This window comes from Arvicola amphibius, chromosome 4, assembly GCF_903992535.2.
Source record: "Arvicola amphibius chromosome 4, mArvAmp1.2, whole genome shotgun sequence".
Classification (NCBI taxonomy): domain Eukaryota; kingdom Metazoa; phylum Chordata; class Mammalia; order Rodentia; family Cricetidae; genus Arvicola; species Arvicola amphibius.
Window position 1 is genome coordinate 52,311,645 of NC_052050.1, and position 27,269 is coordinate 52,338,913.

General features: G+C 45.9%; 1 protein-coding gene across 1 annotated transcript in view; it reads right to left on the reverse strand.

Annotated features, from left to right (window-relative positions):
* Positions 1-12,732, reverse strand: part of Myh10 (myosin heavy chain 10) — a 124,569-nt gene extending 111,837 nt beyond the window's left edge. Inside the window, exons 1-2 of the mRNA XM_038325626.2 lie at positions 12,606-12,732; positions 5,128-5,503 (exon numbers count right to left, since the gene is read on the reverse strand). Coding sequence (XP_038181554.1) covers positions 5,128-5,472 — 345 coding nt within the window. The 5' untranslated portion in view covers positions 5,473-5,503; positions 12,606-12,732. The remainder of the gene's footprint in view (positions 1-5,127; positions 5,504-12,605) is intronic.
* Positions 12,733-27,269: the final 14,537 nt, after the last annotated feature.

Sequence of the window (27,269 nt, forward strand, 5' to 3'; positions counted from 1 at the left end):
TCCCTAGAAGAAGTTTAAACAGTACAGTTAAAAGCTCTATCTAGTGGCCATTTATAGACCTATATAGCCAACAGTAACAGACTATACAATCTTTATAAACATACAGAACACTCCCCAAACTAAGAGTATATTCACAGAAAAGAATTTTCAATAAAAATAAGGATCTAGCCAGTCATGGTGGTGCACACCTTTAACCCCAGAGCTCAGGAGACACAGGCAGGGAGATCTCTCTGAGTTCTAGGCCAACCTGGTCTACATAAGTAAGTTCCAGGACAGCTAGGGCTACATGGGAAGACCCTATCTCAAAATAAACAAACAAATAAGTAAACACAAAAATAAAGATTGATATATGAATATTATCTTTGTTTTGTGATTCCTTTTTAAAAAAATCAAAAGTAAAAAGATAACTAAGACTCACACTCGACACTAAGCATGGTAGCGCAGGCCGCATGGTGGCGCAGGCCGCATGGTGGCGCAGGCCTGTAATCCCAGGACCTGGGAGGTGAAGCAGCAGGATCAGGAGTTCTAGATTTGCTTTTGCTACACAGTGAGTTTGAGGCTAACCTGGTCAACAAAAAACCCTGACACAAAACCTGGGCTGAGGGGACAGCTCAGTCGGTAAAGTGCTTGCCATAGAAGCATGAGTTTGGACCCTAACACACTCAGGAAAAAAGTGAGGTACAGCAGGATGCATCTCCAGTCCTGGCGCTGGGGACCGGCAGACAGACCCTAGGGGCCACTGACTAGCCAGTCTGGACATATTGATGAGCTCCAGGTTTAGTGAGTGATTCTGCCTCAAAAAATATGGTAATTGGGGGCGGGAAAGATGGAGCAGAGGATCTGAGTTTAGCTTCCAGCACCCACACAGCTGCTCACAATTACCTGTAACCCCAACTCTCTTCAAGCCTCCACAGGCAGGTAGGCAGGCATGCACACAGCACACATACATACATGCAAACAAAACTCACAAACATATAAAATAAAAATAAATATTTTTGACGAACAAGGTAAAAAGTGATTGAGAAAGATACCTAATGTTGACATCTAGCCTTCAGTCACACATGTGCATGTGCACACACATGAACATGTACATGTAACACACACACATGAATAATAGGAGAAACAAAACAACAACCAAACCCCAGCCTGTAGTCCAAGCACTCTGGAAGCAAAGGCAGGAGAACCGCAAATCTGAGACCAGCCTGATCTATTTAACAAGCTCCAGACCGTCAAAGGGCTACCTGCACAGGAGATCCTGCCTCAAAGACACCAGAGACATAACAAAGCATACAACAAAAAGGGGGTTAAAAACAAAAAAAACAAAATACAACAACCTTGGAAATGTTAAAATCACACCTTTAATGTTCCAAAGACTGAAGAAGTCAACAGAAACTAGCAAATACTTAAAACTGAGTAACGAAACACGCCGTCTCCAGTCTGAGAGGTGAGTTGAAGCAGGATTGAGGAGCTCTGTACAGGTTTAGTGGTTTTTGTAGGAGGAAAGATGAAAATTAGTGATCTGAGAATTTGGCTACCAGGGAGAATAAGCCCAAAGAGAGCACACTAAACCTATGAGCAGCCAAGCCTGCCTGAGGAAGCTGTTTTATCTTACCCACGCAACACGGTCAAAGCACAGCCTATCTGTCTCTACCATGGCACCTCAACTGCCAGTTTCCACTCTCCAGTCAATTCCAAACGGGTACAGCAAGGGCAGGGCAGCAGCCCTCCCAACCCCACTGCCAACTGCTGCAAGAAGAATTCTGGGTGAGAATCTTTCTCCATCCTCCCTAACCCCTGCTGTGAACTCAATGCTTTGAGAAAAGACTCACATTGTCCTTCTGTACAGGCCTAGAAGCCATGATTTGGAAAAAAAAACTCAGAAATTCACTCAGATTGTGCCCAAGTTAGGTTGGAAGAAACAAAAGTACACATAAACAGCTGGAAAGGCTTGGAATCACTATGAGGGAAGTTTACAGATTTTCATGCATGCATATGCACTTGTGTGCATGTGCCAAGGCTGGAGGTCAACATCAGGTATCCTCCTCTATTGTTCTCAATTTATTTTATTTTTCTCTTAGATTTCTTTTATTTATGTGTATGAAAGTTTTGTGTGCATGCATGTATGTACAACACAACGTGCTCAATTTTTTGAGGCAGGGTCTCTCATGGATCCTGTTCACTGATTGGCTAGACTGGCTGGCTGGCAAGCCACCGCGCAAATCCCATCCTCCCAGCCTTGCCTTTGAATGCTGAGCCAGGCATGGACCATGACACCCAGCTTTCTATGTGAGTGTGTGCTTAGGATGCTAAGGACTTCTTTACCCACTAAGTCGTTCCCTCAGCTGTCTTTCTCTATTCTTTCCCTTGTACCAATACACTATCCTCGCAGCTATCTAGAGTGTCCACTGATGGATGGTATTAAGGCAAAGCTTCCTACAGAGACAGCCTGGCTCTTTCCACACTGATGTCCTTTATTGTGTGTGTGTGTGTGTGTGTGTGTGTGTTCACACACTCAGATGTTGTTCCTCAAGGCAGTGGTACTCATTTTTGTTGTTGTTTTTCAAGACAGGGCTTCTCTGTTTAGCTGACTGTCCTGGAACTCACTCTGTAGTCCAGGCTGGCCTCGAACTCAAGAGATCCTGCTGCCTCTGCCCCACCTCCACATTCCCACCCCTAGTGCTGGGGTTAATGGTGAGCACAGTCACCACTCAGCAATATTTATTTTCTGAGACAGGATCTTTCACTGGGACTTATGGCTCCCCAACTAGGCTTGGATGGGTGGCCAGCAAGATCCTCGTCTTCATCTCCCCAGCACTGGGACCATAAGCTTGTGCCACTGTCCTGAGCTTTCCTGTGGGTTCTGGAATCCATCTTTGGTCCTCATGCTGTGTGAGCAGTTCTTAGCATGAGACGCTATCTTCCCAGGCCTTCCAGTACTTCTTAGTTGTGCCTTCTACCTTTCCGGTCCTGCCTAAGTTACACACCAGGCTTCAATCCACAACAGATGAGCTCTCAAATCTCCAAAGTCCACATTAGCATCTGGCGGCAACATCTTAAGACTCCTTCAATCTCACGAACATCATCCCTTAGCGATATTAAAATCACAGCCCTTCATCACTGTGGTTTGAATGAGAATGGCCCCATACATTCATATATTGAATGCTTAGTCACCAAGGAGTGGAACAGTTTGGGAAGGAGTAGAAGGTGTGGCCTTGTTGGAGGTTTCAAAAGCCCACTCCAGTCCTGTGTCTGTCGTTTGTCTGTATGTATGTATGTCTCTCTCTCTCTGTGTCTCTTTTTGTCTCTTTTTGTCTCTCTCTCTCTCTCTCTCTCTCTCTCTCTCTCTCTCTCTCTCTCTCTCTCTCTCTCTCTCTCTCTCTCTCTCTTTGCCTTCTGCCTGTGGACTAGTATGTAAAGCTCTCAGCTACTGCTCCAGCATCATGCCTATCTGGTTCCCACCAAGATCATGGACCAACTCTCTAAAACTGTAAGCAAGCCCCCAATTGTCTTTCTTTTTATAGGAGTTGCTTTGGTCACAGTATGTCCTCGCAGCAGCAGAACAGTGACTAGGACAATCTCCGGCCCTCCAGCCCAGATCTTAATTCTTCCTCAGTCTGACTCTAAGATGATCACCAAGCTGCACTCTTAAAGGGCTAGTAACAGAGATACAAATTGCCCACCCCTCACAGGCCTGCAGCTAAATCCCACGGCCAGGAAAAGGACACTTCCTCCATCTCTGCTGGATTCCCACCACTATTCCTGGCTTGTCCTCTTTTCCTTGGCTCCTCCTCTTTTCCAAGGCGTGTCCTTTCCTAGCCCTGCAGGCTCCCTCTTCCTTGCTTTTTCTGTATCCTACCTCACAGAGGAAAAGGAAGAGGAGGCTGAAGGGGCTCAAAAATTACTCATTTTGATTCCCTTTATCATCCAGACTCCAAATGCTACGTTGCCAAAGAGTCCTTCACGGAGCCACTGGGGTACCCATTCTGTCCCTAGCCTAGTTTATAGCCCTGTTTCATTTTCTTACTGGGACATCTCACAAATACAGGGCACCAAGCCGCACCTAGACGACAGTATGTGCTTGGTAATATTACTTAAATGCAATTGGTTCCTTGGGAACACTGGTTCCAGCTGACTGAGTTCTGAATTACTTGTGAGCTTCAAGCAGCATTTTTTTATATAAAATTCAACCACCTTTTCCCAATTTGAGGCCATTACTCTGTCAACTTTTCTGTGTCTCTTCCTTCTGAATTGGTCCTACTCTCATCCAAACCTTCAGTCACTGCCACCTGCTGTCACCTCTTCAAACCTATTTTGTCATTCTCGATTTGTTTTGTTGCCATTTTTTTTATGTGTATGGGTGTTTTGCCTGCATGTATGACTGTGTACCACTTGTATGCCTGGTGCCCAAGGAGACCATAAGAGGGCATCAGATCCCCCTGAAACTGGGGTTACAGCGGGTTGTGAACTGCCATGTGAGTGCTGGGGCTCGATCTGGGTCTTCTAGAAGAGCAGCAGCACTCCTCACCCTTGCGTCATCTCTCCAGCCCTGGCTGCCCTGAAACAGGTTCTCACTCTTCAGCTAAGGCTAGGCTCTAACTCATGGAAATCTTCCTGCCTGAACCCCGCCAAGTGCTGGGATCAGTGGCATGGAGCGGGACATGCAGCCCGTTCTAGGTTCTTTGCAGTGCCTACCAGTCTTCCTCTGCCTTATCCAGAAGGACTTTCAGTAACTTCTACACAAAGACAGATCAGTGACTGCAACACAAATGCCAACCACAGGACAGACACAGCCCCAGTCTCACCCCCAACTGTAAATGAACTCTCAATTATTAAAGTCCCGGTCTCTTTGCTGCGTGCTCCGTCACACGCTGCCCTCCGGAGCAGCACTCTGAGCATCTTCAAACACCGTCCCATCGTTCTAATCACAGCCCCAATCACTTAAACTTAGCATCTTAAAATGTGAAGAAAAGCAGGAACGGTTTAAGCAAAAATCTTCTCATCTTTAACAGAAACATAATGTCAAAGGGGTGTGGGAACCTATATTCAAGTGGCTACAGCAATGTGCATGATGTCAATTACCCAACCTCCCAGGTAGCCCTCCTAGGGTTACTGAGGAGGAATACTCACGTAGATCAGTCCTGAATAGTAGCGATCCTTCAGATTGTGTAAAACAGACGCTTCATTCAAGCACGTTAATTCAGCCATGTCCTCCACCTTGGAGAACTTTGGTGGGTTCATCTTCTGGATGTCATCTTTGTTGACCATTGCTTTCTTTCCGTTCTCTGCCAGCTCCACCATAACTTCATCGCCCCGTTCCTCTTTGATACTAGCTGCCTCAAAACCATGGCGTTCTGATGGGATCCACACCAGCTTCTTAGCTGTCCAATCAGCTTGCGTGGCAGGGTTGTAAATGACAGCCCTGTCCACAAAGAGATACCGCTCCGGATCCTCCAGTCCAGTTCTCTGGGCCATTGTAAACAGAAGGATCCAAAAGTAATTGACTCTAGAAGAGAAGGGCAAAATTAGCTGCTTATGAAACAAAGTAATTTACTAGTTTGACTTTCTAAGAAGCATAAAGCAAAACCCTTGATAAACATAAACCATACAGTTGAAGAGCTGAGTATCCCTCCCCACAGCCACACTACCCCATTTTCCAAGGTAAACTTGAGGGGTAACCACTAATCATGACTCTGGCTGTCTGGCGACCACTCAAGGTCTGCCCTTGGCTGCCAAACGCAGAGGCAAACAACAGCGCTTCAGTATGACCTTTCTTCCTCTCTCTCTCCTCTTTCCCCCTCCCCACAGACTAAGCAGAGAGTTATGAAGGCACAAGAGGGAAATTTTTAAAAAGACACAGAATAAAGGCCACAGAGTGGCACTGGAATTCTGTGGAATATGACCACAGGCCATAGCTACAAAGACACATGATTACCAGAGAATGTAATCGGGTCCAGGGTGTAGCTCAATGGTGGTGCATTTGACTGGCACACACAGGCCCTCGGTTTCAACTCCAGGGTACAGAAGCGGGAAGAGAGACAGAGAGACAGACACACCCAGTGAGACTGTATGAATGAATGAGAGCTAAATCATGCCTTCCGGTTCACCTTCAGACAAGACTCAAGGCAATCTCCCTATAGCCTCACTATGGCCCTTTAATCTGTTAGGGGACCACAGAAGACAATTATAACTTGGCTTCAAGCAAGCCTTTCGAGTATGTGGTGGCACCTATTCAGGTCTCCGTCAGTACCCACAACTGCTTCCACTCTGGCAGCCCCACCTTCCACCACCCTCACCTCTCACCAGTGTCCACGTGTTGTGGAACAGTTTCCATCCTGTAGGAAGCCCCTTAAGCTTCAGGACATCCCTGAACCTGACCAGATCCACTAGGCCCCTCCCTGCCAGAGTCCCCCTCAGATGCAGCAGAGCCAAGCTATAAAGAAGACCCTCACACAGCTGAGGGACTAGACGCTCTAGCGCAGACCAGTCACAGAAACCAGCTGAACTGCCTGGAAGAGGCTTAGCCCAACTGAGACACTGGAAAAGGACACTCTTCAACCTGGTGAGCTGCCTGCCCTCAGTGCAGTGTGCTCCAGGCTCCCAGCTTTGTGAGCTGTCACCCATGCTGGGTGGGGTGGGCTTTGGGGATGTAGCTGGCTTTGAGTCATTTCTCCTCCCATAAGTAACCCCTCACCCACAGTCCTCTAAGTAACCCCAATAAAACTCACTGGTCCACCAACTCTGGTGGTACCTGTACTCTGGTCTGTCGTGGGCTCTCTGTCTGGGGTGAGCAGAGGTTTGGGCTATGTCTCGGAGGAAGTTTTATATGACAACACCATGTCTTCCATTAACAGTGTATGGCCCCAAAGCAAGCCTAATATTACAGCAGTGATCTAAGCAGTATAGAAGACTCATTAGTAACTTAAGTCACATTGAGGAAAGGTCTGTCCTGTGACTGCTACAATAGTCAGAGCTCAAAATATAGCTGGTTTATTTAGTGCTCACTGACGATTGGTACAAAAGGAGCTAGCAAACCTCTAGGCATGTCAGGGTGAGGCACTGCTCCTATATCTGGGCAATTAGCCTTCTAGACATCATGCACCTTTCTGATGTCACTTGTCCTTCCCTCTTGACAGCACCTTTCTAGAATCTAATACCATACATCAAACACTTCTTGCTATTACTCCAAAGTTCAAGTTATGCCAAATGTCACAGGACATTTCTAAGACTTCATCCAAACCAACCCAAGAAACCAAGTACTGACTCTTACTCTATCAAATCTCTTTGACTTCTCCTCTTACCCCAGCTCACTAGAAATTGGGGACTCTTGGTAGGTGAGAGGATCAATATATAAGTATCCTTTGTAGGTTGTATGGAAAAAAATCATAAAGGCATCCAAAGTTGTAAATAGGTCATTAACTTTGAGTCTATAAATACAGTTCAAGTTCCATGAACTCCCTGAAATGGTATAAACCGTGTAGTGCATTTAATGTGTACGTCCCTGAACTATCCTAAGGAGACCACCTATGGCTTTCTTCAGATTCTCAAAGGGCTGTCTACACCCTCAAAGATACACTGCTGACAGCAGGCACGGGTGCTAGCTCGCTGACCCCTAAGAAGTTTATTATAGCCAGACCTTCAGAAGGATCCGTTACATGTACTGCATTCGAAACCTATGCTCTGAAGCAGCAGGTCTCAAACTATAGCGTGCACTAGTGGCACAAGGAAGGCTTATTAACACACAGATTGCTGGACCCCATGCCCTGAGTATTCTTATTCAGTAAGTCTGAGGTGAAGTTTAAATGCTGTATCCACCCCTATCTTTTTCTTTCTTTCTTTCTTTTCTTTCTTTCTTTCTTCTTTCTTAGTCTCTTTCTTTCGTTCTTGTCTTTCTTTCTTTCTTTCTTTCTTTCTTTCTTCTTCTTTCTTTCTTTCTTTTCTTTCTTTCTTTCTTTCTATTTTTTCCTTGTTGTTTTTTTGAGACAGGGTCTCACTATGTAGTCCTGACTATCTTGGACTCACTCTGTAGATCAAGACTAGCCTCAACTCACAGAGATCCACCTGCTACGGCCTCCTGAGTACTGGGATTAAAGGTCTGGCGTCACTACATCTGGCTACCCCATCTTTTTTTTTTTTTGTACATTTTTACACGTACAAGTATTTTGGGCCTGCAATGCATGTATGTGTATCACATGCAAACTTGCATCATGGAGGCCAGAAGAGGGTGTCAGATCCCTTGGAACCAGAGTTATAGATGGTTGTGGGCCACCATATGGGTGCTAGAAATTGAACCCAGGTCCTCTGCAAAAACAAGCGTTCTTAACTGCTAAGCCATCTCTCCAGCCCAAGACTCTGTATGTCTATCGCTGTTGACAATGCCATTGGTCCTGGACCACTTTTGACAACCACTCTTCCATAGTTCTCTCTCGTCTACAAACAACGTGCTACCCTATTTTCTAACTTAAACCTACCTTTGCTTCTTAGGCAAATACAAGAGAGAGGGCAATATGAAAAGTATTTGTGGGCACACATACGATCACATGTATGGTGAGGAGTGGGCTCAGAGAGTTATTAACACATTTTCCAGGTTAGACTGCACAGTGGTTAAGAAGTGTGGGGTCATCTCAGGAGAATCTGAGAGCACATAATGGGCCATAAACTCCGCGTTTCGGAAGCACAAACTATTAAAAAGATACAATTATAACAAAATGAGTTTGTTTTATTCTTCGTTGGTTAACTGAATATATGGCACTTTGGAAAGTATCCTGCTGTCTGTAGGTCTGCATACATTAATTTACCGTGGGTGTAGAAACAATCTCAAATTTGGTAGGCAGCTATAAATTGGAGTAACTTGGCAAGTCATTTCTATAGCAGATCTAGAAAAAGTAAATTGTGTAATTTTTGTTACGTCATCAAATGGGGACATTTAAAATTTATTGGTACGTGTTTAAGAAGCAGAAATGTTAATTTAATGTAAAAAAAACTAGTGGATTATGAAATTGCAATCACCACATGCTTCCAACTTTCTGGGGAAAGATAACACACACACCTTTTTGGGTTTTGAGCCTTAAAAAGCTAGTATGTAGATGAGGCTAGCCTTAAAAGCTAGTATGTAGATGAGGCTGGTTTTGAACTCCTAACAGTGCTGCTTCCACCGCTAGGATTACAGGTATATGCCACCATGCCCAACTTCATCTATTTTTTAAATGAAGTCAATTCTAAGTCTTCGGTTGAGCAGCAGATTACAAAATACTTTTATTTTTAACACTTCCAGATTTTCCTACAACTAAACCGCGTGGGGGTGGCTACCTGTCTCTTGATGTGTGGCACTGGTCAGTTAGCCTGGTCCCGGGGGCATAACAGAGAATCCAGATCTGCCTTCCATAAATGGCCCCCATCCTTAAAATTCACAACCAAACCCTTCCCTCCTGACCCAAATGCTACCCTTTCACACTTTCTTTTCAGGTCAATCTAGCAATTCAATCCTTCCTTCTCCTCAGCCTCCGCACTGCCCTTCTGGCAGTCTCCTCGCCCTACCTAGCTCTGCACCACAGGGCTCACTCACAGGTAGGAGGGGCTCCTCGGGTTGTTTAACTCACAAGAGTTTACTGTGAGGCCAGTAAGGATGTATTAGCTAGTTTAACCCTTCACGTGTGCTTGCCCAGTATACTGTACTTTTTCACTCCGTTGCTCATTTGGTGTTATATCTGATTTAAAACTCGAATTTAACATATACTACTTGCAAATATTCTGCCTTGCTGAAAGGCTAATGCCACAATTTTTAGAACAAATCTTCTTGTTATGCATCCCCCAACTACATCCAGACACCATTCTAAAGAGTTACGCATATCAAGGCCTTAATCCTCAAGAGAGGGGTACAAGGTAGCTTCCATGAATAAACTCCATTTCACAAATGAAGAATCCAAAGAATTCTGAGACTGGACAACAGGCCCAAGGTCACACAGCAGAGGTCACAAGTAGCAGGGGAAGTCTTAAACCCAGAGACCAGGCTACAGTGATCCAAGTGGAGTGGACAGGAAAGAAACTCTGAAGGATATGTGGCATTCATATAACTTGTTACCAAATTAAAGAATCCTGCCTACCAATAATGGGTTAAAGATTATAGGTTCAGTCACGAGCACATTAGCACAATCTGCCATAGCCTTTACATTCTGCAGGAAAATGCCTACATTTAGAGAAAGGGGGGATAAAAAGGTGCCTCTGTTTGTAGACAGGCATGGAGAGAATTTGGAGGTGTATCTGTCACCTGAAGTAGCTGTCTAATGACAATTAAATCATTTATCAGTGTATATATCAATTTGCCTCCTACAGAGTCAAAGTCCCCATCCCTATGACTGGTGGTAGACAGCTACCCCTGGGGCATCCACCCAGCTCATTTTTTTACTTCCAATGATATGCCAACTAGCAAAATTCTCAGCTGCTTCCCAACACCCAAGGTAGTTGTGGGCAGAGGAAAACGATTTTATGATCAGGCTGAATACAGAAGAACAAATAAAATGAGGCCAGGTAGCCACCCTAGAAGATGCTTCAGACACAGAATAACCAAACGAGAGCTGCCCCTGTCTGTGTAACACTATCTACTACTGGGGTCACTGGCACTACATGGCTGCACGCGTCTCTTAATTTATCAAAATTCTACTTAACCAAACAATCACAGACACAAAAGGCAAGACGGCTGTACGGCTGTGAAGCCCTGCTCTGGCTCCCAATTAATAAAATACTTCCAAAACTTGGGTCTTAATTGGATTTGAATTCCTCATATGTGATAACAATGTGCATCCAACACTGAAGCATAACGTTGGTCATTCACCCTACCCCGGTGCCCTTCAGATTGTCCCCCACCTTCCTCTCCACCCAGTCTCTTCATTGTGGTAACTTCCCTAAGGAGCCCAAATACACAGCCAAGCACTCACAGGTCACATCCTGAGGCTGCAAAAGCTTGTGCTACATCACACAACTGCAGCGTATGCTCTCTGCCGATGAGGATGGGAAGAACGCAATTCAAGATGCAGAAGTAAAGAGAGACATAAAATGGCCACTTTTTCAGAACCGGAGACAGACAGGGCATACTTAAACATCAAAAGCACCGGGGCTACAAGAATAGTTAACAGAGGCAGATTGATGAGGGAGATGAAACAATGAATAGATTATAAAGTTTTCCAGAGTCAGATACTATCAGGAATAATTAAACCTCATCCAAAGCATCCTTAGTTTCAAATGTTTAAAAAAACAAAATCAAAATCTCAGCATAGCCCAAGTATTACATTTAGTATTATTTTATTCAGCAAAAACAGCAGTCTTTGTTCCATCCGCAGTCTGGATCTACCCCGCCTGCTTTTCCCTACCCCACCCCAACCCACCCCACCCCCTTCCATCCACCGCAGTGATCTTGAAGAGAGCTGCAGAGGCCCCAAGAAACAAGAGATAACGGTCGTAGCTAGAGACCCGGTTACCCAAACCTCACCAGCCTCGGGTCAGACCGCCGAGTGGCCACCTCCTCCCTAAGGCCCCAGTTCCTCGGCAGGCCTGTGTGGGGGCCTCTCGGGTCCCTGGGCCGCATCCGCCCACCACAGGCCCACAAAGCCCCGCCAATGCCAAGGACTCCACAGCTTCAACTTCCCTCCGACCCAATTCCATTTCGATTTTATGGGATCAGGGTGTGACCCACCAACTGCAGAAGGCCAGGGAGAGCGTCTCCTGAGAGCCATTACCAGATCACTTACACAATAAAGCGATCCAGAGGCGAGGGCTGACCCTCCCCCCCCTCCCCAACCAACCCCCGGCCGCTCCGCTACAACGCGCCCGGGCCACATTTCCCGCCTCGTTCCCCCCAACGGCCCAGGCCTCGCCCGGAGTCCACCTCTTGGTCCTCCACGGTCCCCAGCAAGCGTGGCATGCCGTTTAACTCCCGACCCCTACTTCCCCGAGCCCAGCTCTAGAGCCCCTCACCCGCCGCACGCTCTCCAGACCACTCAGCGCTTCAGCACACCGGTCCTTAAATCTCACAGATCCAGGGTCCGCTTTCTGAATCCTCGGAGAACCCCTCAGTCGCACCCGGGGAAGTATAACTCGGCCTAACCCACCAAGCAACCCACCCAGGGGCCTTTCCTTCCCGCGCCCCTAGCACCGAGATCACACCCCAGGACTCAGTCCTCTCCTAAGAGGTCAGACACGCCGGGCTCCTCCGGCCTCCAACTCGGGCACTCACCTCCCAACCCCACGCTTCCAGGGCTCCAATGCAACCAAGGAGTTACATTCCCACCCCCAGCTCTCCATCCTCATCCCTTCCAAGGATCGCTCCCATGCACACCCCAGTCCTGATCTCTGCAGGGGTCTCACTCTCCAGGACCTCATTTCCTATCCTTCCAGGGGGGTCTCTTCATCTCCATACACTGGGGTCCCGTCACCTCCACAAGGTCCGCTCTCCACAGCCCAGTCTGCCTTTCCCAGCTCCCCGCTTGGGTTCCGTCTCTGTGCTCCGGAGTCGCTCGGTCCCCCAGCCCGGGTTCCTTTCCTCCCGGACGACCTCACGACCGTCCCCGTTCCTGAGGCCACCTCACTCGGACCCAGGCAACCGCACCTCTCACCTTCAGCCGAAGATGGTGGCGCCAGCGCACGTCCCCAGCAGCGACCACAGATCCAGCGTCTCAGTTCCAAACCCACCGCTGCCTCCGCCGGGCTCCTTTAGCACTGCCGCTCGCGCCTGCCCCACCCACCCCCACCCTCATTGGGCCAGCTCCACGCCCATCACCGCCGCCCCCAGACCCACTGGTCGGTTTGCGCGCCCATCTCCCAGGAAAGACGTTAGCAACCCGAACGAAGCTACCTTCCCAAGTCCGGCTCCCTCCACCCACCTGGAATGATGCTCATTGGCTCCTGCTCCCGACCTAGGCCCACAGGCTCCCCATCTCATAGGCTGGCTCTCATGCCTGTCAGGGACGCCGGGAGGTGCGGCAGGGGCAGTGGCGGGCGATTGGCTAGCTTGGGGGGAGATGGACAGCTGAGACTAACTGGGAGCCGGGCGATCCCGCGAGGCGGCGAGCGCCGACCCTGCTGGGGTGTGCGCGCTGCGCTAGACCGGGCTGGGGGTGGGAGGACGGGGACGGGACGGTGGGGGCAGGTGTGGTCGCAGCAGAAGCCCCCGTCTCCACTGATCGCGTCTCGGTGTAGCGTCAGGACGCCGCTGCAACCCATTCGAGCGTTCTGCGGCCCGTCGGCTCGCCGCAGCCACTGGGTCCTGCAGCGGGGACGGCTGCCACTGAGGACTCGCCGGCCCCCGGAGCCGCCTGCAGGGGCGGGGCGGGAGCGCGGTCCTGAGGCCTGACGTCACCCTGGAGCTTCAGGGGGTGGGAGCCGCGGCTGTGCGGCTCACCCTGCAGTGGGGGAGGGGTGCCGCTTAGCCCGTGCGCTGACCCGGCTTGCAGTCAGCTTGGAACCCTGGGGTCCCCCCACTGATGCTTTTTTCCGGGCGCCCGCCCGACCCCTTCCTCTCGTGGCCAGTCGCAGTTAGATGTTCGCAAGCGGATAAATCCTGCCTTGCTCGGCCTCTTAGGCTGGGCTGAGATTCCAAAAATAGGAGAAGCAAAAGGGCCTGGCAGAGAAGAAAGCGACTTCATTAGTCCTGTGTTTCATTCATTCATTTATTCCAGCTCCCTACAGAAGCTAGAATAGGTCTGCAGGGTTCCTGCGGTGTTGTCCTGTTCCCTAGAGTCAAAGAACTAGTGGTTCAGGGGCCTTAGAAAATGCCTAGGACCTCAAGTGGGGGTGGGGTTCCAAAATAAAGAAACTGGAAAGCTGAAGTAAAAATTGTAATGAAATGTCTGTAGAATCTAGTAAACTCTATTATAAGTGTATAAATATTATAAAATCAAAAATCACACGAGCAAAATGTATTACTTGTTCTTATAAAAAAGAAAAACCATTTTCAAAAAAATAATCCTCAAGAATTTTAGTATTTAGTATCGGATATATGTGTGTGTGTTAATAGATACCTTTTAAAATGCCTGAGAAACTACTAGACTGATTTTTTTTAAGTGGAAAAAATCGAAAACAAGGCAGAAAGTGATAAGAAAGGGTTGGTGGAATTTGGAGAAAGCGCCAAGGGCAGCCACAACGGAGAGCCCTCCAGGTGGAAGTCAGAATTCTTGGTCCTTTGTCTTGGTGTTTCTGGTCTACACCCTCACCTGCCCACGAGGGTGGCTGCCTCTGTCCAGGTTTCTTGTGACTTTTGACACCACATGAGGGGTTCTATCCTTGGGAATCTGCAGATGAAGTATAAATTAGCTGTACAAAACATGTCAGCCCTCTTCTGACTGTTTCGGTATTTAGAAAAGACTCGGCTATCTCTAAGGTCTGAGTCTAAGCTTTGTCACCCAGTGAAGTCATTTCTAAATGCAATATTGCATACTTAGAGCAGCTACACAAATAGCCCCAGTAAGCCGCCAGGCCTATGGGTTCTCATCATTTCAAAACTTCCTCGTAATTTTACTAGCTCAATGGACCATCAGAAGAAGAGAACAGAAGTTCACCAGGATTAAAACTCACAAAGACATTTGTCTTGATGAGACCCCAATAACAAACTGTCCCCAGGTATATTTCTAGCTCTGGAGGCCCTTCTGTGTTTTCCTCTGCCGGACAGCCCCCTTCCAAGTACTAACCACGCCTGGTCCCACTTTGCTTCTGGGATTAAACAAGATGTGGCATGATTAGAGCAAGATGGTCATAGGTGTCTGCACCACATCTCTGCCTGGCTAGGGGAGAAATCACAAAACAGATTCCAGACCGATCTTCTGCCCATCCATGAGTCAACGTATCACTCAAACGTTCTTCCCAAGGTCTCTGGGTACGCTCTTTGCTTCCTTCTCTCTTATTTCCACACCTAGGCTCCGGGTCTCCATCATCAATCCCAGACAGCTTTCCCCCACTCTGGCTCTCCCAGCAGAAAGAGAACACAGACGTGGCTCTGAACGCAGCTCTGCCACTATAAACCTAGAGCATAGTCTTTGACAAATTGGCCTCAGCTCTAAAAGAAGAAATAGATACGGACTTGAAAGATTCATTTTTCAAATATGTTGAATTGATGGGTTTACTGATAAACGTGACATTATGGATTAATAGATTGAAAATTGCGTTTTCTATTGTACAGGTTCAAGAGTGAGGAAACCCTTGTCCTTTATCTGCAGTAGTTTTAGCTGGTGACTAGGCTGCTTGCTCTTACTTCTAAAAGTAAAAGTTCACAGACCATTGTTTGGCAGAGACTAGGTCAGAAGTCCAAACTCATTCCCTCAGGGCAGTTTGAGCATGTGAGCTTGTTTTGTTTCATGTGCACAGAACTGATAGGCAGATTTTTTTTTTTTGAGTGAATTCCAACATTTAAAAATTAAGAGTTAGCCAGCGTTGTTAGTCATTAGGGAACTGTAGATTGAAACCACAATGAGATCCCACTTCATCCCCGCAAAACTGCAATGAGAAAGTGAAGGGTGCTGAAATGGCACGCACTAGCCGGTACTGAACCAGTAAGGGCAGTAGCAAGCACTGGCAAGGACCGAGGGAAACAGGAACTTTGTGGTCGTTGTTGGCAGGGATGTAAAATGCTGCAGCCACTTTGGAAAATGAGCATTTTCTTTAAAAGCTAAGCGTGCTGTGTGCTTTTGTCCATAATAAAGAAGTTAAATATAAATTTGCCATACAATCCCACAATTTTGCCCTTTAGTATTAAAAAAAAAGGTGGGAGGTTGGGAAAAATCCTGTGTGGATACAAAACATGTACACAGAATGTTCACACAGCATCATTCATAATAGCCAGAAGATATGAAAAGCCTAAATGAGGCATCAGCTGACGACAGATACACAAAAGTTTTAGGTCATACAACAGATTACCATCCAGCAATAAAAATAATAAACATGGGTGCAAGCTACATGGATGGACCTTGAAAACTTTATGCTCACTTGAAAAAAGCCAGACACAAGCACACATACCAAATCATCCCATCTGCATAAAATGCCCATAAAAGGCAAAACTAGCAGTAGAAAGGAATATGGTACGTGCCTGGGGTGACATCTGGGGTCAGGAAGCAGGGACAACACAGGATCCAACAGTAAATGAACATAAAAGCTACAAATGAGGTAATGAAAATGTTCTAAAACTGATTTATGGTACCAGTTAAACAGCTTGGTAAACATACTAAAAACAACAACAACAAAAAACCCCAAACCATTAATTGTATATTGTGAATTATGTAAGTATATAAATATACCTCAATAAAGTCATTTTTTAAAAATAAGTAAAAGGAATGAACCTTCTTTTTAAAAATAAGGAAAAGGCTCACTCTTTTAAAACTTTAAACCTGAATTTCCAGCTTTTCTATAAAAATTGAAAATATCTGGAAATCCAGAAGCCATTTGTTGGTGTCTTAGCTGTCGATCATTTTTAGACAAAATATATACTCTTTGGGATGCTCTTGTCACCACCCCTCCCTGCTGCCTCTTACTGGTGACCTGATTTACTCATTGAATATATTTGCCTGGTTGTTATTGTAGTTTATTTGTTTTGTTGTTGTTGTTTTTTCAGCGTTGAGATCAAATTGAGGATCTTGAGTGTGTTAAATAAGTGTTCTTCTGTAGGCAGTTTCTCTGTGTCTCAGCAGCTGCTGTCAAATAGCCACTCAGAGACTTAATATTGATTAAAAATGCTCGGCTAATAGCTTAGGCTTATTACTATCTAGCTCTTACAACTTAAGTTAACCCATTTCTATTCATCTATGTGCTGCCCCAAGGCTCCTGACTTTTACCTCCCCTGTATGTCCTGCTTCCTTTCTGTCTGCTTGGCGACTCCTCTAACTCTGTCCTCCTTTTTCCCAGCATTCAATCTGCCCCAAAAATCCAGCCCAGCTATTGGCCAGTCAGCTTTTTAATAACAACAAGAAGCTGGGCAATGGTGGCACATGCCTTTAATCCCAGCACTCGGAAGGCAAAGGCAGACAGATCTCTGTGAGTTTGAGGCCAGCCTGGTCTACAAGAGCTAGTTCCAGCACAGACTCCAAAGTTACAGAGAAACTCTGACTCAAAAAAAGAAGCAATACATATTTACAAGGTACATAGATTGTTCCACACCACTCTTGCACTGAGCTACATGCCAGCCTTCACAGTCATTAATTTAAGTTTTCAGGACCTTGGTTACTTGCTGGGGAAGGGTAGAGGATTCATGGCAAATTATCCCAGTGATATGAGAAGGGTATTTTTGAGTTGAGTTGTTTCTGTTAAGGCAATGAAGTAGTAGAAAGTTTGGGTGGGGAAGCAAGAAAGAAACTTCCATCCAGGACAGGCTCTAGAAACTACAGGGAAACCCTGTCTCGAAAAACCAAAAAAAAAAAAAAGAAAGAAACTTCCAGAATTGTCATAGGTTCTGAGAAAACCCACAAGAAGTTCCTGAAACTTACTAATCTAATATTTCCTATCAATCATGTAAATCTGGCTACATCATATTTTACTTGATTGTAAAACCTGGGTCCGGGAGTGGACCTCAGAGCGTTCTGAGGATCATGAGACCCTGTGTCAACCCCCAACACTCAAAAATAAAACAGAACAGCGCTTAGCTGTGTGCCGCTGGCAGGGCTGGAGAGATGGCTCAGTAATTAAGAGCTTTGCCTGCTCTTCCAAAGGTCCTGAGTTCAATTCCCAGCAACCATATGGTGGCTCACAGCCATTTGTAATAAGAGTTGGTACCCTCTTCTGGCCTGTACTGTATACATAATAAATAAATAAATATTAAAAAATAAATAAAACAGAAAGAAAAGGCAGACTTGATCATCCTTGACCTTAATGCAGCAGCTATACCCATGACGAATGACTACTGACTATCGTTTGTGCCTAGGTCCTGTGACAACTACTGAAGAGATGACAATGATAACGTAGACATGGCTCCCCTCCCCATCAAGGAGTTTGTAATCTAGTGGGAAATATAAAAATATTGGCAAACAATGATAATAGAAGATATTTGTCTTTGATCATGATTACATACAGGGAATACTACAGGGTTTTAAGGGTTCTGAGATTGTGTGCAGATTATATTGTGTGGACTCTCCCCCCCCACTCCCCGGAAAGATCTATAGATGTTAAAAGCAGTTTCCCATAAAGGTCTCTGATCTGAAAAGATTACAAGCATACAATATAGTATGTTCATAACTTAGGTAGTTGAAATTTTCTTTGGGCCACCAACCAGCTCCCAAATAAAGACACAGAGATTTATGCTTAGCCCACTTAATCTAATCTGTTTCTATACTCATCTACCTTTTTCCTCAAAGGCTTTTTACCTTTCCTTCATTCTGAATGTCCTACTTTCCTGCTTCCTCTGTGTCTGGCTCGCTGACCCCTGGTGTCTCCCTGGTGTCTCCTTTTCTTTCTTTTTCTTCCTGAGCCTAAATTCTGCGTATACCTTCTGCCTTGCTATTGGCCTTTCAGCTTTTTATTAGACCAAACAGGTTACCCTAGGCAGGCAGATAAAATAGCAACACGTCTTTACATAGTTAAATGCAACACAACTTTATATAGTTCAACAAATGCAACACATGTTTGCATAGTTAAACATTTCACAACACTTAGGGTTCTCTAGGGGAACAGAACTGATATAATTATAAAGGGGGCAATTCATTTTATTAGCTTACACTATTAGAGACTGACTAGTTTAATGGCAGCCATCTTTATTCTGGAGACTTAGAGAATCGAGCGAAAGGAAGCCTCCGAGCAGGAAGGACCAGTGATGCAGAGCCCATCTGAGAAAGAGTTCTGGAGGGTCGCTGGTGTGAGTCCACGCCAAGAGGCTAAAGAAGCACAGTCTGGTATTCACAGATGGTGCAGCAGGAGAAGATGATCTCAATTAGGAAGAGTAGAGAGTGTACATGCTGACTGGCCCATTCCTCCCATCTTTGTCCCATTTGGGTCACTAGACTGTTGAACTATTCCGCCCATCCCAAGATGGGTATTTTCCTCTTAGGTTTACCCATGTATCAGTTTTCTCTGCAAATGACCTCCCAAGCACATTTAGAAGTATATTTTACTGATCTAGGTGTTTGGATCCAACCAAGTTGATGAACATCATGAACCATCACTGTACTACCCTCGCAGAAACCATCAGGATCCCAAGACATTTGATAAAGACATGGGACCCAGAAGAGTGGCAGAGAAAGAGTCCCGGAAATCAATCTAGAGGAAGTAATATGGAAGATAAAAACTCAAGAGTGAGATGTCAACCATATGAAGAAAAGGTGGGGGATGGAAAACCCAGGAGGAAGGGAGGCAGGGGTCAGATCTTGTCGATGCGCTGCAAAGTTGAATAAGATGGCAGAAGACAACAGGGAGCCGTGAGAGAATTCTAATTTGAAGAGTAACACAATGAACTTCGTGTGTTTTATATCGGGATCATTTGGCCAGAGGTGGAAGAGGAAAGACAGGCTGGGAGGGGAGCTCTGAACGGCTGCTGCAGCAAACCTTACAACTAAGAGGCGATGGATTTGGATGAGAGAGGAGTCAGCAGGCTGGAGAGACAAGGTCAGATTGAGGAGATTGCAAGGATTATATGAGATAGTTAAAGTGCCAAGCAATGTATGAAGATATTAAAATGCCTATCCTCACACACGAGGGTATTTATAGTGCCCAGCACAATGCATGACACAGTTTAGGTCGATGCCCTTCCTCCTTCTCATGGCCTCATGAACTAAAAACAATCCTGCCCTGTGCCATACATGTTTATAAACACACTCATGACGAGTTCCACTAACTTGTTTTTCTCCATCCTTGTATATTCCTGTAGCCTGCTGCAAGGCCAGCTCAGCAGATGTAGAAGGTGAACCACCAAGGCGGGCCACACAGCTAATTAATAGTGTTAGTAGCTCTGTCTAAAAAAGAAAAGCCACATCCTTTACATCATTTGTGCTCTCCTTAATCATGTTATCAAGTTCAAATACATTTATAACAATACATTTCAATGTATAACTGATGAAAAATCATTTGTTGTTTTTCCAGTTCTAATGCTGTCAGAGATTTTTCATTTTTGCTGGTGGGTAAGTACATAGAAATATTTTCAATAGTGAAAGTGCAAACTCCTTTGTGAAGCATCCCAGTTTCAGAATGGCTGTTTCTAAGTGTATAGAAGTTCATCGAGATGTATAGACTTTGGGTGTGGTTAATTAGCATGTAGTGCTATTTAATTTGCAAGTTTTTTTATAATAAAGCTTATTTTTTTTAACAAAACATTTAATAGGAGACTGGAGAGATGGCTCATTGGTTAAGAGCACTTGCTGGTCTTCCAGAGGACCCAGGTTTGATTCCCCATATCCTCATGGTAGCAGACATATGTAACTCCAGCCTCAGAGGATCTGATGTCCTCTTCTGGCCTCTGAGGACACCAGGCACAGACATGCATGGAAACAAAACACCTAGACACATAAAAAAAGAACATAAAAGATTATTTTTTAAACATTAATATAGATGTTTCAGCTATCATGTTAAGTGTCCAAATCCCAATGTTTGTAGTGGATGTATCGTAGATACATGTGTTCATTTAGACTGGCCACATTTAAGTCCGAAAACAGCTACACACAGCTACCAGATCGGACAGCACACTGCTGGACTGTCAGTTCATGTCAGGCAAAGCCAGCTTGTATCCCTAGCCTAACATTTGACAAACGGTAGATGCCTAATAAAGGTTTGCCGGATAGAAGGATGATGAAGGGTGGCAGGATGAATGGTAGAGTAAACAGATGGATACAAGAGGGGCTGATGACAAGGTCCCTTTCAGCTCTAAGAAGGGGGGACTGTAGCTGAGCTGAAAGGGGAGCAGGGATGTCCGCAGCTAAGGATGGTAGGCTGCAAAGAATCAGGCATGGGCAAAAGTAACACCAGCGTATGAAAATGACAGCGTGGGCTAAAGAATGGGCTGCATACCACATAAAGAAGATGGGGATCATCTTAGAAGTTTCTGAATATGTTCATTATCAAAGGCAATTTGGTTCAATACTAGACTTCGTTTGATACCCCAATTCAGACCACCAACTATTCAAGTAGCAAATTAGAAATAACATGTAGGATAATTAGAAAGCCAAATGCTAATTGGCTATTGAAAAAATGAATGTATTGTTTATTTTTAAAGGTGTAAATAACGGTATTTTTACTCTACAAAAACAATCTTTTTCTTTTAGTGGTGAACACAGGAATATTTACAGGTTTAAAGGCTATAATGTCCTAGGCTGGGGGTGTAGCTCAGTAATAGAGCATATGCATGGCATGCCGGAAACTCTGAGACTATAGTGTCTGGGCTTTGCTTCAGAATATCACAGGAGATGGTATAGCAAAGAGTTTTGGTGATGCTGTTGGCATCGGACAATAGGAACCCCTAATTCTCAATTTTTGCATATATGGGAAATTCCCTATAACCTAAAATTTGCAAATTAGTCTGTTGATAACCATTTCTACTTGGAGGGCTGAATTTAAAAGTGGGGGAAGGGAATTGGAAAGATTGCTGCTAGATTAAGAAAATTTATTGCTTTGGCAGGGGACCCAGGTTCCATTTCTAGCACCTATATAGCTCACAACCGTCTATAACTCCAAAACTCAGGGGATCTGGTGCCCCTCTTCTAACCCCAGGGCCACCAGGCGAGCATGTGGTAAACATACATATAGGCAGGCAGAACTGTGAACAGAGGCTGCTCCTTCGTTTCCTAGTTGCCCAGTCCCAAATAATCACACAGAAGCCACACTAATTACAACACTGTTTGGCCTATTAGATCAGGCTTCTTATTAACTAACTCTTACATCTTAAATTAACCCGTTTCTATTAATCTGTGAATTGCCATGAGGCTGTGACTTACTGGTGGTAAGGTTTTGACATCCTTCTCCTTCGGCGGTTGCATGGGGTCTCTCTGACTCTACCTATTCTCTCTATCTCTGTTCGGATTTCCTGCCTGGCTTTACTCTGCTGAGCCATTGGACAAAACAGCTTCTTTATTAACTAATGATAATAAAACATATTCACAGCATGCCGAGGGGAATCCCACATCACAGAACACTGTCATACATGAAATAATAAAATAAAAAAAAATTAAATTGCCAGGTAGTGGTGGTGCAAGTCTTTCTTTAATCCCAGCACTTGGCAAGCAGAGGCAGGTGGATCTCTGTGAGTTCAAGGACAGCCTGGTCTACAGAGAGAGTTCCAGGACAGCAAGGACTACACAGAGAAACCCTGTCTTGAAACACACACACACACACACACACACACACACACACACACACACACACGCAAAGAGCATTTCAGCTTGTGAGCCCCAATCCATCTTGACTCCCTCACAATCTTATTGGACTGGTGATTGGTCCTAGTTCCCTAAGAGTGTCCCCCATGCTTTCTTATCTTGCAGACTACGATCACAGTATCTTCTCTGATGGGGGCCTTCTTCACATCTCTGGCCCTTCGAAGTCTACCAGTTCTTGGCGGTTTATCTACCATAAAGGTCTCTTTAGAGGCAGACAAACCTCTGTGAGTTTGAGGCCAGACTGTTCTATATATCAAGTTCCAAAGCAGCCAGGGTTACCTAGAGAGATCATGTATAAAAAGCAAGCAAACAAACAAAAACAAAAAACCACCACCAACAAAAAAGTTCTCCTTAGAAAATCTTGCAGGCAGTCCAATCCAGCGTGACCCTTTCCAGCTCATAATTCTAAAATGGTGCATCTTCTGGCTTGTGATGAAATCGTTAATTGCATGAAGAGTCCTGTGGAGACTGTGGCTCTTCCCTTCCCACCTCAGATGGACATGCATGATAGCGGGTTGGTTTCAGTGGGAAAGGTTCAAGGGTTCAGGTTAAACTCTGCCTTTGTTTCTTTCTCGAGGCACCATGCTGTATCTGCTATTTAGGTTAAGTGTAGATGAGATGTTTTATTCTAACCTATGATCATCTTAAAGGGGAAACCGCACTTGCTAGGGTACCTCACATGACTTTGCATCCATGAGTTCCCCAAAATACTTATTGTGCTTAGCCAAACTGAAATGGGTAGATAGTTGTTGTAGCTTCAGGTTTAACAACCATGAAGTCTTCAATCACCTGTGGACTACATACACATCAGCTGCCAAGAAGGCCCGAAGAGGACCTCAGCTCCCCTGGAGCAGGTGTTATGGATGATAGCGAGCCATCATGCGGACCAAGACTCAAGCTCCACGAGCAGCAGGTGTTGCTGGGACAGCTCTCCAGCCCCTCATATTCACTTCTGCAATTTGTTTCTTTGCTTCTTTTCTATGTGGGCCGGAAGCAGGAGATGGTTTTTCAACTGTTTGCAGGTGCTGAGTATCTCAGGCACTCATGAGAGAGAGGTGTCCGAGGCTTGGGATATACTTAGTCCCCTCTCCGGTCTTGACTCAACAGTTGAAGTGTCGCAGGCACTCTAAAACAATGGCTGGGTTCTTTCCTTTGCCGGATTTTAGTTTTGTTTGATTTTGAGACAAGTTCTCTCTCTATAGCTCTCCTGGAAGTTACTCTGTAGACCAGGCTGGCCTCAAACTCATAGAGATCCACCTGCCTCCGCCTCCCAAGTGCTGAGACTAAAGGTGTGCGCCCCCACGCCTGGCCTAGTGGCTGGGTTCTAATGACAACATTCCCTATGAGGATGGGTCCTGGGTCCTGGGTCTCGGCAGAGCGTGTCACCACTTCCACCACGGGTCTCAGAGGACAGTACCTGACATCATCAGCCAGAATCCCCTCCCCTTGAGCTTACCGTGGCAACGTCCAGATATTTGTTCCAAACTTCCCACCATCTAAATGATGCTTTAACTTGGATTATAAGGGAGGATAACCAAATTATACAAGTCCTTTGAGAGTAAGAGCATGGGTGTCTGTGTATCACTTCCTTTTTCTTTCCTTTTGAGACAGGGTTTCTCTGTAGTTTTGGGGCCTGTCCTGGAACTCACTCTATAGACCAGGTTGGCCTCTAACTCACAGAGATATGCCTGTCTCTGCTTCTCGAGTGCTGGGGTTAAAGGTATGCACCGCCACCACCCAGCTGTGTATCACCTTTTAATACAGCCTGACTATTCTTATCAAGTTAGTTCATTTTCTTCTTGGAAGGTCACAGGCAGATAGGGAGCCACCCCAGGAATAGCCGGGTCCAGAAGCCTGAGACTTCCTGCCTCTTCAGAGCTCTTGACCTGTGTGATGATTAGCATCAATTGTCTACTTGACCTCTGGGAACATCTGTGAGGGGGTTTGTGGATTTGATGAGCTGAGGTGGGAAGGCATATACTAAATATGTGCAGCACCGTTCTATGGGCTGGGGTCTTGGGCTGCAAACAAAGGACAAAGCAAGCTGAACACCAGCCTTGTCTCTCTTCTAACGGCAGATGCTAACACCAGCCTTGTCTCTCTCTCTTCTAACGGCAGATGCTAACACCAGTCTTGTCTCTCTCTCTTCTAACTGCAGATGCTAACACCAGCCTTGTCTCTCTTCTAAGGGCAGACACAATGTGACAAGCTGCTTCAGGCTCTCACCACTGTGACTTTTCTGCCAAGATGGACAGCGTCCTCAATCTGTGAGCTGAATAAACCTCTCCTTCCTTCAGTTGCTTTTGTGAAGCATTTTGTCAGAGAGATGAGAAAGTAAACCAACACATGAGATGTATCACTGGGCAGCAAAAGCCCCGATTCCCTAAAATTTCATGGCTCTGCAGTTGCGTGCACACTACCAAACAGTGGGTCTTGTTCTGTTCTGACGTGAACTTGTACAAGGAAATTTGCTAATTTCCTTCTGACGAAAGCATGAATGGTTGTGGGCACTCACACTATTTTCCATACTGGCTGGCAGACGAGAGACAGAAACTCTCTTCCAAAAGAGACTTCCTCAAGGGGCTCCCGAGCCAAGCCTGCCCTTCAGATGAGCACGTAGAACTCACAGAACTGCGACCTTTTCACATAGACGAAGCCATCGATGCTTTCTCGTCAGCACTTCACTAAACAAGTATGGAGATGGGAACGTCCCAGGGTCACAGGTCCCGGTCCAGCCAACAGTTCTCTGTGCGCCATCATCAACTGCAGGGGTTTGATGGGACTTCTATGTACGGGACCCTGAGCCACACACTGGAGAAACCAATGCAGCGTGTCTCAGTAAAGGCCCTAGGAAGTGGTGATGTGTTTCAGCAGGCTGTTGAGGACTGATAGGGAAGAACTCAGGGACAGAGCTTACGTCTAATCCAGGCTGAGTGGACACAGGGTGTCACAGTGATGGCAGCCGGATCTAGAAGTCTGTGGGAGGTTTATATAAAGGGCTGCCACCCCTTTTCCAAAGCTTCTATTTAAAAATTACAGAAACCTCCTCTTTCCCCAGTGCCTGCTGGTGGCAAAATGCCTGACGCTTTTTCCAGGTCCCACCCAGAGAGTGAAAGGCTCAGGGACGGTACTGCAAAAACAGGTCAATTGCAGATAGGGTAGTGTACAGGGGTTAAGCAGAGACACTTACAGGACAGGCAGCCTGCGTCCATGTATAGCTCGCGGCCTCAGGCAGGTCACTAAGCTCTCTGGGTCCGGGGTCACAGTGCAAGCATGAAGAAACTGCTGGACCCTGTCTAACAGGCAAGTAACCTCTGGCTAAAGGCAGCCCTTATCATCCTGCTGCGTTCCTGCTCTGTCTCCCAAGCCCGGCTCCTCCAGAGTCAACAGGAAGTTAGTTTAGAGACAGGGGAACTCCCCGAGAACATACCTGGAATGAGAATCTATTAAAAGTCTATCTCTTCAGTCACATCTTTCATTTCGGGAGGAGGAAAACGAGGAGCTAAATCGGGAACGGAAAAGTTGCATCTGACTGAAGGTATGTGCAGACACGTGTTTGCAAATGAGGTCAAGCTTCCAAAATACCCCAGCTCGGACAGATGAGGCAAGCCCCAGGCAGTGGGTCTGCTGTTTATCATGTGTGATGGCACATTTCTCTACGATCTTCAATGGGATCTTTACCAGGAGTTATATTCGAGGCAGTTAGTCATTGGAAAATGTGGCCACACTGCCTAGTTTGAAATGTGAACTTGGACTTCCAGGGATTTCACCCAAAATAAGCTGATTTCCTCAGTTAAAACTGTCAAAAGAAACATAACCAGGGAATCTGTGTGCCAGACCAGCACTGATGCTTACTCAGGGGAGGGAGGGTCCAGGCATAAGCTAGCTGTGTCCTGGAGAGCACTGGGGACATAGGATTCATCAGATGCTCACAGACCTCATTACCACCAAAGACTCGCCGTTCCTACTACCATTCATCCTTGGATCTGGTCTTTTCATGCAGCTCAATGATATGGTTTAAATACTTTTCTTAGAATTTGTCATTTTCTGTGTATGATGTTTTTCCTACGTATGTATTTGTAACACCTGTGTGTTCAGTGCCAGCAGAAGCCAGAAGAGAGTGTCAGATCCCCTGAAACTTGAGTTATAAATAGTTTTGAGCTTCCATGTAGGTGCTGGAATAGAACCCAAGTCTAAAAAAAAAAAAAACCAAAAAAACAAGCATGCGTAAGCTCTGAGCCATCTCTACAGCCCAGCAACTGTTTTGCTTTTGAGACAGGGCTTCGGGCACCCCAGGCTGGTCTTGAAATCACTATCTAGCCAAGGATGATCTTGAACTCCTGATCTTCCTGCTTCCACCTTCTGAGTACGGGGATTACAGACATATGCCACATACCCAAGCAGTCCTAGGGAAAATCAAACCTACTTATGTTAGTTGTGTTCTAGCAACTGAGTTCCACACCCCGTCCCGCTGCCCCCCTTCACCCCCACCCTCTCACCTTCCCATCCCCGCTCTGACACCAAGCAACTGTTTTCTGATCATAAAAAAAGAGCTAGCATGTGTTTAAGACTTTCATATTGCAGGCGCCATGTTGAGCAGTGCGCAGGCCTTGTCCCCTGCCTTTCTTCAACAGTCCTGTGAGGCTTCGTCTGCTCAGGCCGCTGAATATACAGACTGTGGCTTCCTTTCTCAGTCCTGACGGGTGGGGTCGAAGACCAAGACGAGAACTTGACTGCATTCTGGTAAGGGTCCTCTTTAGACTGACAACTCTCCCGGTGTCTTCCTGTGACAGAAAAACAGATTATAGGAGTCTTTTTTTATACTAAGGTCCCTTCTGAAGGCCCCATTCTGATGAGCCGACCACCTACTGACTGCCCTATCTCCTAATGTTATCAAACCGGGGTTAGGTTTGAACATGTAAATTGGGGTGACAGGACACATTCCAATCA